Source organism: Neolamprologus brichardi, chromosome 7 (genome assembly GCF_056152115.1).
Source record: "Neolamprologus brichardi isolate AB-2024 chromosome 7, ASM5615211v1, whole genome shotgun sequence".
NCBI classification, from domain to species: Eukaryota; Metazoa; Chordata; class Actinopteri; order Cichliformes; family Cichlidae; genus Neolamprologus; species Neolamprologus brichardi.
In genome coordinates this window covers 12849470-12862250 of record NC_142110.1, presented here as the reverse complement: position 1 = coordinate 12862250, position 12781 = coordinate 12849470, and the positions used below count along the sequence as shown (strand labels likewise).

The 12781-nt window shown below is 39.3% G+C and overlaps 3 protein-coding genes across 4 annotated transcripts; 2 read left to right on the top strand and 1 right to left on the bottom strand.

Annotated features, from left to right (window-relative positions):
• Positions 1 to 1775: 1775 nt before the first annotated feature.
• ch25hl1.2 (cholesterol 25-hydroxylase like 1, tandem duplicate 2) lies at positions 1776 to 3218 on the bottom strand. Its single transcript, XM_006789617.3, has one exon. It carries the CDS (start codon positions 3216 to 3218, stop codon positions 2385 to 2387), a length of 834 nt encoding a protein of 277 aa, XP_006789680.2. The 3' UTR covers positions 1776 to 2384.
• An 887-nt stretch (positions 3219 to 4105) lies between these two features.
• si:dkey-24l11.2 (uncharacterized) lies at positions 4106 to 9177 on the top strand. Of its 2 annotated transcripts, none has more exons than XM_006789344.2 (12): positions 4106 to 4269; positions 5435 to 5995; positions 6533 to 6592; positions 6706 to 6758; positions 6843 to 6987; positions 7091 to 7431; positions 7523 to 7751; positions 7863 to 7977; positions 8151 to 8262; positions 8364 to 8475; positions 8745 to 8857; positions 9008 to 9177. In XM_006789344.2, the coding sequence occupies exons 2-12, from the start codon at positions 5447 to 5449 to the stop codon at positions 9075 to 9077; spliced, it is 1899 nt and encodes a 632-aa protein (XP_006789407.2). In that variant the 5' UTR covers positions 4106 to 4269; positions 5435 to 5446; the 3' UTR covers positions 9078 to 9177. The 2 variants fall into 2 exon arrangements, with proteins under 2 accessions (XP_006789407.2, XP_035763096.2); XM_035907203.2 differs by lacking the exon at positions 4106 to 4269 and adding an exon at positions 4302 to 5291.
• A 2234-nt stretch (positions 9178 to 11411) lies between these two features.
• Positions 11412 to 12471, top strand: ch25hl1.1 (cholesterol 25-hydroxylase like 1, tandem duplicate 1). Its single transcript, XM_006789345.2, has one exon. It carries the CDS (start codon positions 11445 to 11447, stop codon positions 12282 to 12284), a length of 840 nt encoding a protein of 279 aa, XP_006789408.2. The 5' UTR covers positions 11412 to 11444; the 3' UTR covers positions 12285 to 12471.
• Positions 12472 to 12781: the final 310 nt, after the last annotated feature.

The window sequence follows — 12781 nt, the reverse complement described above, 5'->3', positions numbered from 1 at the left end:
TGCAAATATGAAATCAGCCTCTATTACATGATAGAGTAACTCTGAACGTGGCATGGTTGTGTAGAGGTGGATCTATACTGTTTTATCTGCCCTTTAAACTGAGTCAGTAATCAGATAGGCAGTCTTTTTTTTTTTTAACTTGCTGTGCCGACATAATTGTTTGAATCAACATGGATCAGATTTTTCTATCTGCATGTTTCCACAGGACAATGTGCATCCCAAAATGCATGCCCCTGTACCGCCTTTGCGGACACCTCATGGAGAATACGCACACTGGCCAATTCATTAGGTACACCTGTTCAACAACTTATTCACGCAAATACTTAATCAACCAATCACATGGCAGCAACTCACACACCACCTGCTGAAGTTCAAACTGAGCATCAGGTGATTAAAGTGACAGGCTGCATGCTCCAGCTGCCTGTCACCTTGCTGCTAGAAAACCTGCATTTTGCCAATGAGGGACAGTACAGGATATTTGTATTTTATTCTGTTCAATTTTATGTTTGTTGTTTTGGATTAGTCTGAGTATTTCTGTTAGTCTGATCTACTGGGATTTTCACACACAAACCTTTCTTGGGTTAATAGAAAACAACCAGAAAAAGAGAAAATATGCAGTGATTGAATGAGCTGACAGGGATGCACCAGTAACTTAAACAACCACTTGTTACAACCAAAGCATGTAGAACGGGACCTGAATATGCCATACATCAGTGACAGAAGACTGCATAAGTGCCACCTTTGTCAGCTGACAAATCTGCAACAACAGTGTGATGCTATCAAGTAAACACGAGCCAAACTCTTTGAAGAGTGTTTGCAGTATCTTGTTAGATCTAGGCCACAAAGAATTACAAGTCTTGCCACAAAAGGTGCTAAACACAGTACTAGTAAGGTGCATCTAATACAGTGACTGTTTAATTAAGGGTTGTCAAACTCATTTTAGTTCACAGGCCACAAACTACACATTGTAGTATACAACTATTGCATAATAACATATAATCCTCTAAAAGTCTTCTTTATTAATGAGTAAAGAAGTGCAAATACTTAAGTAGCATCTAATAAGCTAACCATTTCTGAAACAGTTAACATGTGAAAGTTTTGTACCTTTATAGATCCACTGTCGAGTGTTTTATCTTTATGATTCCTATCATTTGTCTACATTTAAAATACTTTTATGTTCCCCATTCAATTTTGCTCTTGTTTCTTCTTTTTTTGGCTGGTCGCCTTAGGGGTTGCCACAGCAGATTATCTGTCTTCATCTCACCTTATCAATCATTAAATCCATTCATTTTATCTCTGGTCTTCCTCTCTCCTCCACTATCCCTCCTCTGCATATGTCCAAACCATCTCAGCCTTGCCTCTCTAAATTTGTCTCCACACTGCTCAACCTGAGCTGCCATCTTGGCTTCTTGTCTTTTTTGTCAACGCCACCATCTCCAAACCATACATCATAGCAGATTTTACTACCTTCACTGCTCTAATAAGCAGTTTTTCCACTTTAACAAAACCATCCAATGGGCCAAAATTGACCTTCAATCAGGCTGGCTGTTTCCTGAGGGCTCCATGCTTGACATTCCTGGTTTAATTCTCATCCTTGACTCTCATACTTAAAACATTTCAAGTGTGGAATTACTAGTCAGGTTATGTGATCTCAAAAACAGAGGAGGAGCAATGTTTAAAATTTAAAAAGATAATTTCTTTCTAAAAAAATAAATAAAAATAGAAGTATCTCTAATCAGGTCATTAAAAATATCATGTACCTTTTGTTGTGGCTTTTACACAGAAATTTATTAAATTACAACCATTAGGAATACAGTATATCAGCAGAACACTGTTGTGAGCAAATACTGCAGTAGCTGATGTTTATCTGTTGTCACATCAATTTTTTTTGCTTGCATGAAAGTTTAAAGATAAATAAAGATAAGTAAAGTTAAAAATAATGAAAACTTCTTTGTTTCCCTGGGAATAAAGTCAGAATAAATAACCACAAAAAGAACCAACTAAACACAGAGTAATAGAATGTCACTGGTCACATTACTTGACTCGGGATTACACAATTGCATTGCTAGATACATTCTTGTTGTAGTTTCAAACTAAGAGGAAATAAACATGCACTGAAAACACAAGGTTTCATATAAGGGAGAAACTGATAAGCCATGCCCAAAGCTCAAGATCACTTTCAAAGTTTAGAAACCACACATTTAGATTATGCACATAGTTCAAATGTTAACATTTTCATTGAATTGGCAACTGTCACTAAAGACACAGAAAACTATCAACACAGTACTGACAGTAATTTTGCTCTATTTGTGTGCAAATATGTTTTACAGGCACATGATTTGAAAAAGAATCACAAAAACACATGTCTCACTGCTTGCAATAGTTTACTTCGTAGCTGAGGAGAAGCTAAAATCAGCATGTGTGCCAAATATTTTGTCCCAGTGACTGAAGTGCGGTGCAAAGTTTGTATTGGGTTTCTGATGGTGCACGTCATGTTTGCTGGGCCCTCCGTAGATGCCAAATGGTATCAGACGAGATGTGGACCAGGGGAAATCATAGCCGCAGTGATCTTCTATAGAAACATACACATGCAACACCATGAAGGCCCATGTAGTGAACAGGTGACATCTCAGGATCACAGGATTCAGGGTGGTCCAGAAGCCCACTGTAACCAGCTCCCAGCCACCAAGACACTGAGTTGCAAGAGCAAAGGGAGACGAGTAATTGTGATGGATGGCGTGGAAGGTGACATACAGCCAGCGGATCCTGTGATGGAGCAGGTGCCAAATGAAGTACTGCAAGTCAAAAAGCAGGAGGTTGCCTATCGCCCCGGCGATCAGCTCCAGTAGGAACGGAGCCTGGTCTGGCAGATCGGCAGGTGGCCTCCACGCCCACTGGGCCACAGATGCTGGAAGCACAAGAAACACATGGTTGTACAAGGTGACACCTGCACAGTGCAGCAATGCAGAGGCCGTTGGTCGACGGCTTGGCTGTATCTTGAATTGCTGAACCCACGGCCATTTATCCCCCATTATGTCACAAAGAAGGAAAGGGATGCAGAAGACAAAGTATGAAGAGACAGTCAGCACAATGGGGAAGAGCGGAGATCGCAAATAGTCTGTGTAGTTGAGCCTCAGGCTGTCCCACAGAGGCTGCAGCAAAGACTTTTCTCTTGACCAACTCATCCAAATATCTACACTGGTTTCTACAAGATCCATGATGAATTAAAAAAGGGAAAAAAAACACAGTGAAGGTGTCTGAGGAATGAAGGTGCTTCAGCCAGAAACAGCAGCTTTGGCAAACACTTTTTCCATGTGTGTGTCGGCTTAGGCTTTTCTGTCTGTGTGGTATCAAGTGGCAGCCAGGTACAATAAATTATTTATACACCCTGTGCAACAGGTAACTTATAGCTCTCCACACAGGAACTGTTGACATATAGGTGATTATTCTGTCTTCTGTTTATGCTGCATCTCCTGTTTGGTTGGTGTATTTTTTCATTTTCACTTATATAAAATAAATACTGTGACGTCTTGCACAGGTCTAGCAATAAAAACAGATGAGTTAAAGAAGAGACATATAGGACAAAAGAGAATGGGAATTAAAAATCTAAAGAACCATAGAAACAACTATCAGGTCTTTACAGGAAAATAAATATATTTAAAATTAAATACAAGGTTATACGTATTTAAAGCAGTACACTGTAGAAGGCAGAAGAGGAAGATAGCCTCACCACAAAGTCCATTTACTTATCAGATGCTTTCCTTCATAACAAAGGATGTTACCAGCGGATGATGTTTTCACTGTACAGCTGTTTTGGATTTCATTTTTAGCCCCTCAGTTCAGGATTATCCATGCTAGCTTTGTTCTCCTGTGCTCAAAGGCTCCAGAACAGCTACTGACAATTTATTCAAGTTTATTTTTGTTTCCTTTGATTTTATTTAATTGTTTCTACCTAGAAATATTTTATTTACCGTCCCTGGCACCAGTTTTTATATGTGCATATTATTTTGGAGCCTATATGTATTATTCGAATACGTTTCGAGGAATAAAAGTATTAAAACCCTTTTTGTCGCATATTATGACGCATAACTCTTGCGCTGATGTTTTTACAGTCCACGGTTAAGACGTTTTATAGCACGTATCGCTGACCGTGCAGTCACCTGATATGTAGCAGCCTTGAAGGGATGTTTGAGGGTTTTTTTTTTAAGACTGGTACTTGTCGTTATCACGCTTGACAAGCTTTTACGAGAAACTCCGTGCATAAACGAGGTAATTTCGTCTTTTTAATTAACTCCTTTATAAAGTAAACATTAGCATACGTACAGTCGTACGTAAAGTTTAGCTAACTTTGCTAGCTAAATCGTGAACGTTTGAGTTTTGTATCATCTTCGATGTTGACTAGCTTTTTACTGCTAAGTTAGTAATTATGACAGAGAAATACTGCCCATATACTATTTATGATATCGCATTAACGGTGGGTGATTTCTAGTTATAGCTGTAAGTGGTGGAGATGGTCAAAAGACACCTGTCAGGTCAAGTGTAACTAATTTCAGCAAAAGCATTTAACTTCGTTGTCATTCTTACGCTCACAGAAAAAATAAATAGGTCAAGTTGACATATAAAACTGGTTAAAGTCCATCCCCTGACGCAGTTTGCATTTACAAATGGACTGCGCATGCTCAGAACTCACCATAGCGTGTATGGGCATGTCTTTCATGGCTTGAAAGAGTTTATTTTATTTAAACGAAAGGGCACTGATACTGTAGAATTTGGCAGTGTTCCAATACAAAGGAAAAATAGGCCGGTATCACAAATACTGACACCCAGTTTATGAAGGGGAGAAACGTGTGTGGATTAATGAAGTTAATGCATATGCTTAATCTGAATGCTTTTTAATGACAAATAAAGATGTGATTTTTGCTTTCCACTGTCAGTTAACACAACAAAACACATTTCACAGCGTTTTGAAACATTTTTTTTCTTTTGAGACCCGGAAAGTAAACAAACTTGCCCCAAAAGGACTTTGTGTCGACTTGTTTTGTTTTTAACGTGCTGTTTAAATAAAAAAAAACCTTGAAAATTAACATAAAAGGGTTATTTTAGTCAGATATTTTCATATTTCATGTCTGAGATATTTCTTTCCGGTCAACTCAAGTAATTAACACGTTACAATAGGCCTAATATATTATTTGAATGTCAAAGTAACAATCATGATGACTATTCTCACTCCCATGACTGCAAGACAACAAATCACAGCATAGCAGGGAGGAGGACGAGGGTGCTTGAAAGGAGTGAGTGGTGTTTGCACAAACTATCGATATCAATCCACCCACCTGTAATTTACAGCACTGTATGATCTGTTTCTTGAGTTTAATGAAGGCTTGTATTAGTAGAATAGGCCAAGCCTGTCTGAAACTTGTTTTCATTCATCCAGGTATTAATAACAATGGTGAATAGTGAGGAAGAGAGGATGGAAGAAGGTGGTTTAGAGGGAGTAACTCCAGCACAGCAGCTGTGCCGCTTCTTTTCTCAAGGACGTCATTGCAACTTTGGGAAAAAGTGTAAATTTCTGCATGTAAGAGATGATGGCAAAGCTCATGGGAAGGAAACCGTCAGCACATCCTACCCAGCTGCATCAGTGGGCCACAGGCCATCACCTGTCCGCCGGCCATGCCGCTACTTCATCGCAGGACACTGCACCATGGAAGACAGATGTCGGTTCTGGCATCCACCACAGTTAGCCCTACTGGATGACAAGCCTGTTCCAGGCAATCAGATGAGAGCTGAACAGAGAATTCAACCAGTGCCTCACCCCAGCGTCCTTCAGGAGGTGAAGCTGAGTGACATGACAGAGGATATCGCCAAACAGCTACGAGACACAGAGATCGGTCAGCTGAAGAAGCGTTTTCCCAAAGATCAGCTGATTATTCAGGAACGTAGTGATGGGAAAGTTACTTATTACCGTGCAACTGTAGAGGCCACAGATCCAGACTGGGTAAACACTTCATTTGTTCTTCAAGAGCTTAGTGGGAAAACCCATATACACATCACTTCTCTTAATACAGTACAACTCTGTTTTAATTTGTAAGCAAGTTCTCTCCTTAATTGAGAGCAACACAGAAGACCAGTGATGTCACAGAGTAACAAATACTGAAGTTTGTTTCTATTCATAAGGCAACATGAAAGCTCACACAGTAAATTTTAATTCAGTTGGCAATTGGTGCAAGATAATTCAGGCCCAGTGTTAAACTGAAACACTAAGCTTGAATTGTTGTAATGCGAAAGAGTTAAAGATTGATTTATTTAAGCATGTATATAAATATTTACAGTTGTACTACTTTAAATTGTCTGTAAGCTACCAACTGCTGTAAGACCTAAAAGTCCAGTCTGATCACAATTTAGGCCACAATTCACAATTATTAATGAGCTAACTTTAATACTTTGGTAATATTATCAGGTTGAAAAAATGAACATAGCAGTTCATTGCAGTCTTACCTGGAAATTTATTCTGATGTTGCATTTTAACTTACAGCCTTTTGATCTGAAAGAAATTGACATCATGGTGAGCTTTCCTGACAATTACCCACAAGAGGTAAGGACCGCTGCTTCTTCTTAAACCACAGTTTCTCTAATATACCACACTAAGAATGATTGTCATGGAAAGAACAGTTTGTCATCCTTTTGATATTTATTTACTTTTCTTAGATTTTTACTTTGGATATACCCCTGGACCAAGATCTGCCTTCTGTAATGGCGAGGTAAACGCAGTTGTGGTTCATTTTTATGTGTTTATTGCATTGATAGCTGTTGCAGTCATCTCTAAAAAATCTTTTGCTAAATAGGCATGTACAGCAAGCATCGTTGGAGTGGCTTCAAGCCAAGCATGCGACCAATCAGCTCATGGGAAAGGTAGAGCTGCTTTTCAGGCCTTTTCTTCGCTGGCTGGATCGCAGCTTGGAGAGGCTGTTTACTGAAGGAGCCCGGCAGGTGAGATTGAAGTCTAATCATTGTGTTTCAAGCTCAGTATATATATCAAAATGACCTGCAAGGTCTCTTTCTCTCTTGCTGTTTTTTTTTTTTTTTTTTGCAGTTGAAAAAAGACATTGATTTAGAAAAAGCTGGACTGCAGTTTATACCCTATCAGGAGCTCCAGGTAACTGTGTCTGAAACATCCGAGCCTGCGTCTGATGCTGCTGCTGCAGACAGAGATGAGGATATTGAAATGACACAGGAGGAAGGGAAGTTGGTGCAGCAGGAGAATCTAGGTGGTGATGAAGGGACAGAGAAAGAGGAGACGAGTCATCTGGTGGAGAACATTAAGATCAGCGACCCTCGCCGAGGCACAGAGGTAAAGCTGCTGGGATTGATGCTGGGAGAGAACACCGCCACTGTAGTCGCCCCGCAAATTACTGTTTCTCTTCAGTGTAACAGGTAATGAAGATAAGAAAGCATTAGACACTGTTTTTTGTTTTTTCAGAGTGAGAGCTCATCCACAGTTCTAACATTCTAACTCTGTTTACAGGTGTAAGGTGACTGCAGACCTGACACTCACTGGAAGGACCCCCTGCTCAGCTCAGTGTAAAAACTGTACCACAAGCATAAGTGCAGCATTCAGACCCTGCATGCTTCACCATTACAGTGATGTCTTGGGTTACTTGGATCTCCAAAACACTACAGCTGTGGACCTAGTACTTCAGGAGTGTGAACTCACTGTGGGCTGCCTCAGCTGTTCCCAGGAGGGCCCAGTGCAGGTGACGAAACATGTTATGCTTAACATACCAGAATAGCTGCGCTGTGAAATTTCATGCAACTGAAAACAAATCTGTTTTTTTGTGTGTTTGTTTGTTTGTTTTTTTCATCAGAACCTTGCCTATGGACAAACAAAGGAGTTTAATTGTGAAAACTGCCACACCAAACTCAGCATCCTGGCTGAGAGCACTAAATTTCACTACATTCAGCCTCGCACCAATAAAACAGGTCAGAGCTCATCTACATATGACATCATTGTAATATAAGGATATGTCAACAGTTTAAAAAACTAAAGCTACTCGATTAAGCATGAGCATTTATAGACACTGAAATAAACTTACGCCTCATCAGACCACAAGGGCTAAACTACTGTGTCTGTTTTGCCTTCTCATTTTGTGCAGGGTCAAGTGGTGTCAGTTACAAGACATTAAGAGATCCTGCTGTGCAAAAAGGGAAGCCACTGCCAGAAAAAGGAACATGCAAACATTTCAAACAAAGCCACCGCTGGCTAAGGTATTGTCCTCCCTCTGACCTTTCTCTTTTTTATGTGTCGGTACAAGAGGTTTAATAAACGCACGTGGGAGTCGGTGAAAGATTTGTACCCATTTTTTCAGGTTTCCCTGCTGTGGTCGGACCTACCCCTGCGATGTGTGCCACGATGAGAACCAGGACCACCCCATGGAACTCGCCACGCGGATGATTTGTGGTTTCTGTGCTAAAGAACAGGTGGACTATAGATTTGAAATTTCATTAAATCTTACTTGTCAGTCTGTATATTAGTATAAACCTTACAGTCTGCTCATTGAAAGTCTAATATAAAGTCTAATAACCAAGGTAAAGTATCAGTCCATGTATAACAGGAAAGGCTCTGTTTGAGTTGCAAATTAATTATTTTTCATTAAAAATGTATTTGCTTACATCTGGGAATATAAATGCATGGTAGATTTAGGCTCTAAATGAACAAAATGTCATCCAAACTGTGTTTGCTCTTGCAGCCATATGGCAATGGAAAGCCATGCGTCAGCTGTGGAGGCATGATGACGAGAGGCACGTACACCAGCCACTGGGAGGGAGGACAGGGGTGTAGAAACAAAGTCAAAATGAGCAGGTACTTACTTACATTAAGGTTCATATCCTGGGAACTAATAATTAAAATTTTATGGGATTAGTTTTTCTTTTTTCTTTCTTTCTTTCTTTTTTAAAAAAACAACAACTCTGATTTTAAAAAAATTAAGGTTTTATTCTCCTTTCTCTTCAGAAATGATCGACAGAAATATGCCAACTCCAACAAAACGGTTTCGAGGAAGGCAGCCACTGAGAAGAAGTAGTTGGTGAAGAAGAGCCTCATTGCATTCTTTTATCACAAATCATTACAATACACAAATCATTATTTCAATGAAACTTTCCTTTTCCACAATAAATTCTGTGTTTGTGATCATTTGGTGTCAGAACCGTTAATATTATTACAATGTGGTATTTAAACTCTTAAGATTAAATATGATTTCAGTTAGAGGACTTTGTGCTCCTTAAAGCCATAAGGTCAGTTTACAGAACATTAAATTACATTGAAGTGTCCTGGTATTTGCAATATTATATTAGTTATTGCAGTATTAAATGTTCCTTAAGATTAGAATCTTATTTTCAGAGGTCATCTGGCAAAGAAAGGGCAGCATTAGCAGGATTGATCCAGTGACTTAAAGTGTATGGAGGTCAGTTGGTCTCATTACACAGATTAAACACTAAACTTAACCTAGTTAGTCTAATCTAGCTGACCCTGTTGACCCTCTTGTAACAGCAATCTACAGCCAAAATGCACAGAGGACTGTGCAAAAGTCTCCAGTCATCCCTCATTTTTTTTAAATGTGTACTTTCAAGGAGGCAGACTTTCTTGTAATTTTAAGGTGATATTGGGGAAACAGCTCTCCATACTTTGGACATTCCCCTCTTTTTCATTTAATTTCAGTCCCGTCCATTTACAGAGGAATACATTTTTGAGTTATTAGTTTTAATTTTTTAAGCAATATTAATATCGACATATGAATCATTCAAATATATAAAAACTACCTTTAAGGGAATTAGATGTCTTTTGGAAAAAGTGTTGGGCACTTTGTTACTAGCAGCCTGCAGCAAAAAACATTTTTTCTTCCCATTTATTAAATTGGCTCTACCAATAAAAGACAAAGATGACACAGTTTGCTAGGCATAAAATTGTAGTTTTACACCAACATTAGCTATTAGCTGAAAACTTGACATAGGATCGCCATGGTGTGGAGTGTGTCTTTAAGCTCATCACCACTGCATGGGAGAGGCAAAAGACTGAGGTGTGGGAAAACTACACAAGAACTGGACTGAAAATCAGTGGCAACAGGTTTGATGGTGATTAATCAAACTTTGAAATCTTCGGTTCAAATTGTCTTTAATATGTATAAATGAGGACAGAAGAGTGGCAGTGAGTGTCTACAGCCGTCCGTAAAACACGGCGGAGGCTGTGTCCTGGTTTGCAGCTGTATTTCAGCCAATGGCGTTTAAGATCTTGTCAAAATTAATGATTTGGCTCCAGCATGCAACACCATCTGAAAAGAGTCCGAACGGCAACAACTTCATTGTTCAGGTAATGCAGTAAAAGCATACGTGGATAGAAAACTAGAATAAATATAATTGACTTTTAATCTCCTTTGGAGTGAACTCTGCTTTCATTTATATGCTATATTTACATGTATGTTTACACACGTCTCAATTAATCGCTGCGCACAGATAACACTCCAACTTTTCACTGAGCCATTAATGAGTGTAAGAGCGAAATATACAACGAACTAAACAAAAGAGAAATAAGTCCGTTTCCGAACATCAAGACAACCAAAAAAATCCTTGAAATATTCCTACTGTGAGTCAAACACTTGCCTGATTTTTGTCTTCAGAATTCATTTTGTTAAACAAACAAACAAAAAACGATAGCACATCTGAAGAAAAAGAAAACTGATCTGTGAAAAGATCGACCCTAACCTGGCAGTCAGTACTTCATCATTCACAAGCTTTGTGATCCTGTAAAACTCACTACAGAGTCGGACCATTTTCAAATTAACTCTCAATCTCGAAAGACGGACGCTGACCTGAGGAAATGTTACAGGCTTGACTCCTTCCCTGTCCAATTTGCAGATGTGGGTCAAGGAGGCGGGCACGCGCCAAATAGCGCCAAATGGCACTGGATGTACTGTTATATATTATATATACAATCGTATATAGAGTACATAGAGTATATGGTGCATATATTTCATCAGACATGTGATTGTTGACCAGCATAATAGGATGATGCAAAGTGACCAATAAAAAGGTATACACAGCTTTAGTCATCTTTTTTTTTTTAATGTATCAGCAACAGAAAGGCAGAAAAAAGCAGAGAAATACTCTGATCAGCTTATTGTGAGATGAGGAGATATTCTCTAAACTGGGACACCAAAAAGCTTAGAACATTTACAAAAAGCTGTTTTGCCTTCTTTTCTTGCATTCATTGAACCGTTGGTGTTCCCTTTGGCATTGACATGGAATTTTTTGTACATTAAGCTGCTGGGGGGAAAAAAGGTGGCGGTGTGACTGCGAGCAAAGCCCCTCCAGTTAAACACCTCTATATAAGGCAGAACCTTGTCTTGGATCATAAGACTTGCACAACAAGCAGCCTTCATTGGTATCACACCAAGATGCTGAACATCATTGAACCTTACCTGCAGTTCTTGCCTTGCAGGAGCTCAGACCATCTTCTGCAGCCATTCTGGGATTATTTACTTTTTCACTATATGCCTCTCATCTCATCCCCATTTTTCCCCGTCCTACTCGCCTTTTCTAGCTATTTTTTCTTCAGCTTACCTTTTTCTGTGTTGGACCTCTTGGGAGAAAAGGTGCCTTTATTCCATCAGTACAAGATCCAACCAAACAGGAAACCAACTTTGAAAATGATGAGTGACAACTTCATGGTCACTTTTTATAACCACATCTTCTTTATTTTACCAGCTGTAATAATCAGTATTTTCATTATGCCTGCACCACCACTGCCACAAGATGCTCCCACAGTATATGAACTGTTTATTGGTATGCTGGCTGTACTGCTCCTCTTTGACACTCAGTACTTTATTTGGCATTTCATGCATCATAAGCATCCTCAGCTTTACCGCTGGATCCATGCAGTCCATCACGAATACATAGCACCTTTCTCATGGTCAAGTGAGCGGCTCAGCATCCCAGAGCTGATGACGGTGGGATTCTGGAGCAATTATGATCCAATTCTTCTAAACTGTCACCCGCTGACCACATGGTGCATTACAGTTTTTAGCATCTGGATGTCTGTTGAAGACCACATAGGCTATGACTTGCCATGGACCTTGAACCACCTGGTGCCTTTGGGGCTGCTGGGTGGAGCACCAGCGCATGACATGCACCACCAGAGGCCGAGCACCAACTATGCTCCTTTCTTCAGCCACTGGGACAGAATTTTTGGCACTGCTGCCCCTTTGAAGAAAAAAAATGAACTGAAAAGCAAATAAGAACTGTTCTGTCAATAAAGCCTGTTTTTTTATGTGGCATTGTTAGCACTGCAACACTGTTTTAATGCCCAATCCTTTAATTATTGCTTGCTCTATGTGGGGCCCTTGCTGTCTCCACACTCTTTGGCAGTGTATATATATAAATATATAAATAAATATATAAATATATATGTGTGTGTATATTCTCAATGAACTTTGTTAAATGAATTTTTTGAATTTTTTAATTCAATAAAAAACATTTTATTTACAAAGAATCATCTGACTCTCTTGTTTCATTCATTATTAAATGGAATAAAAAGTAAAGAAAAGCTGACAGGTGTGCATATAATCACTCCTTCAACACTGTGGTGAAGCTCCGGTAATCACTTATAATTGCAAGAAAATTCCTGTAGGGAGGGGTCTGGGTTTTCTGGTAATCTTCTTACATAATTTAAAACCTTTGAAAGAGCCTTACTCAGCCTTCCAAACTCCACAAGGGAAAACAGAGTTCATAAACA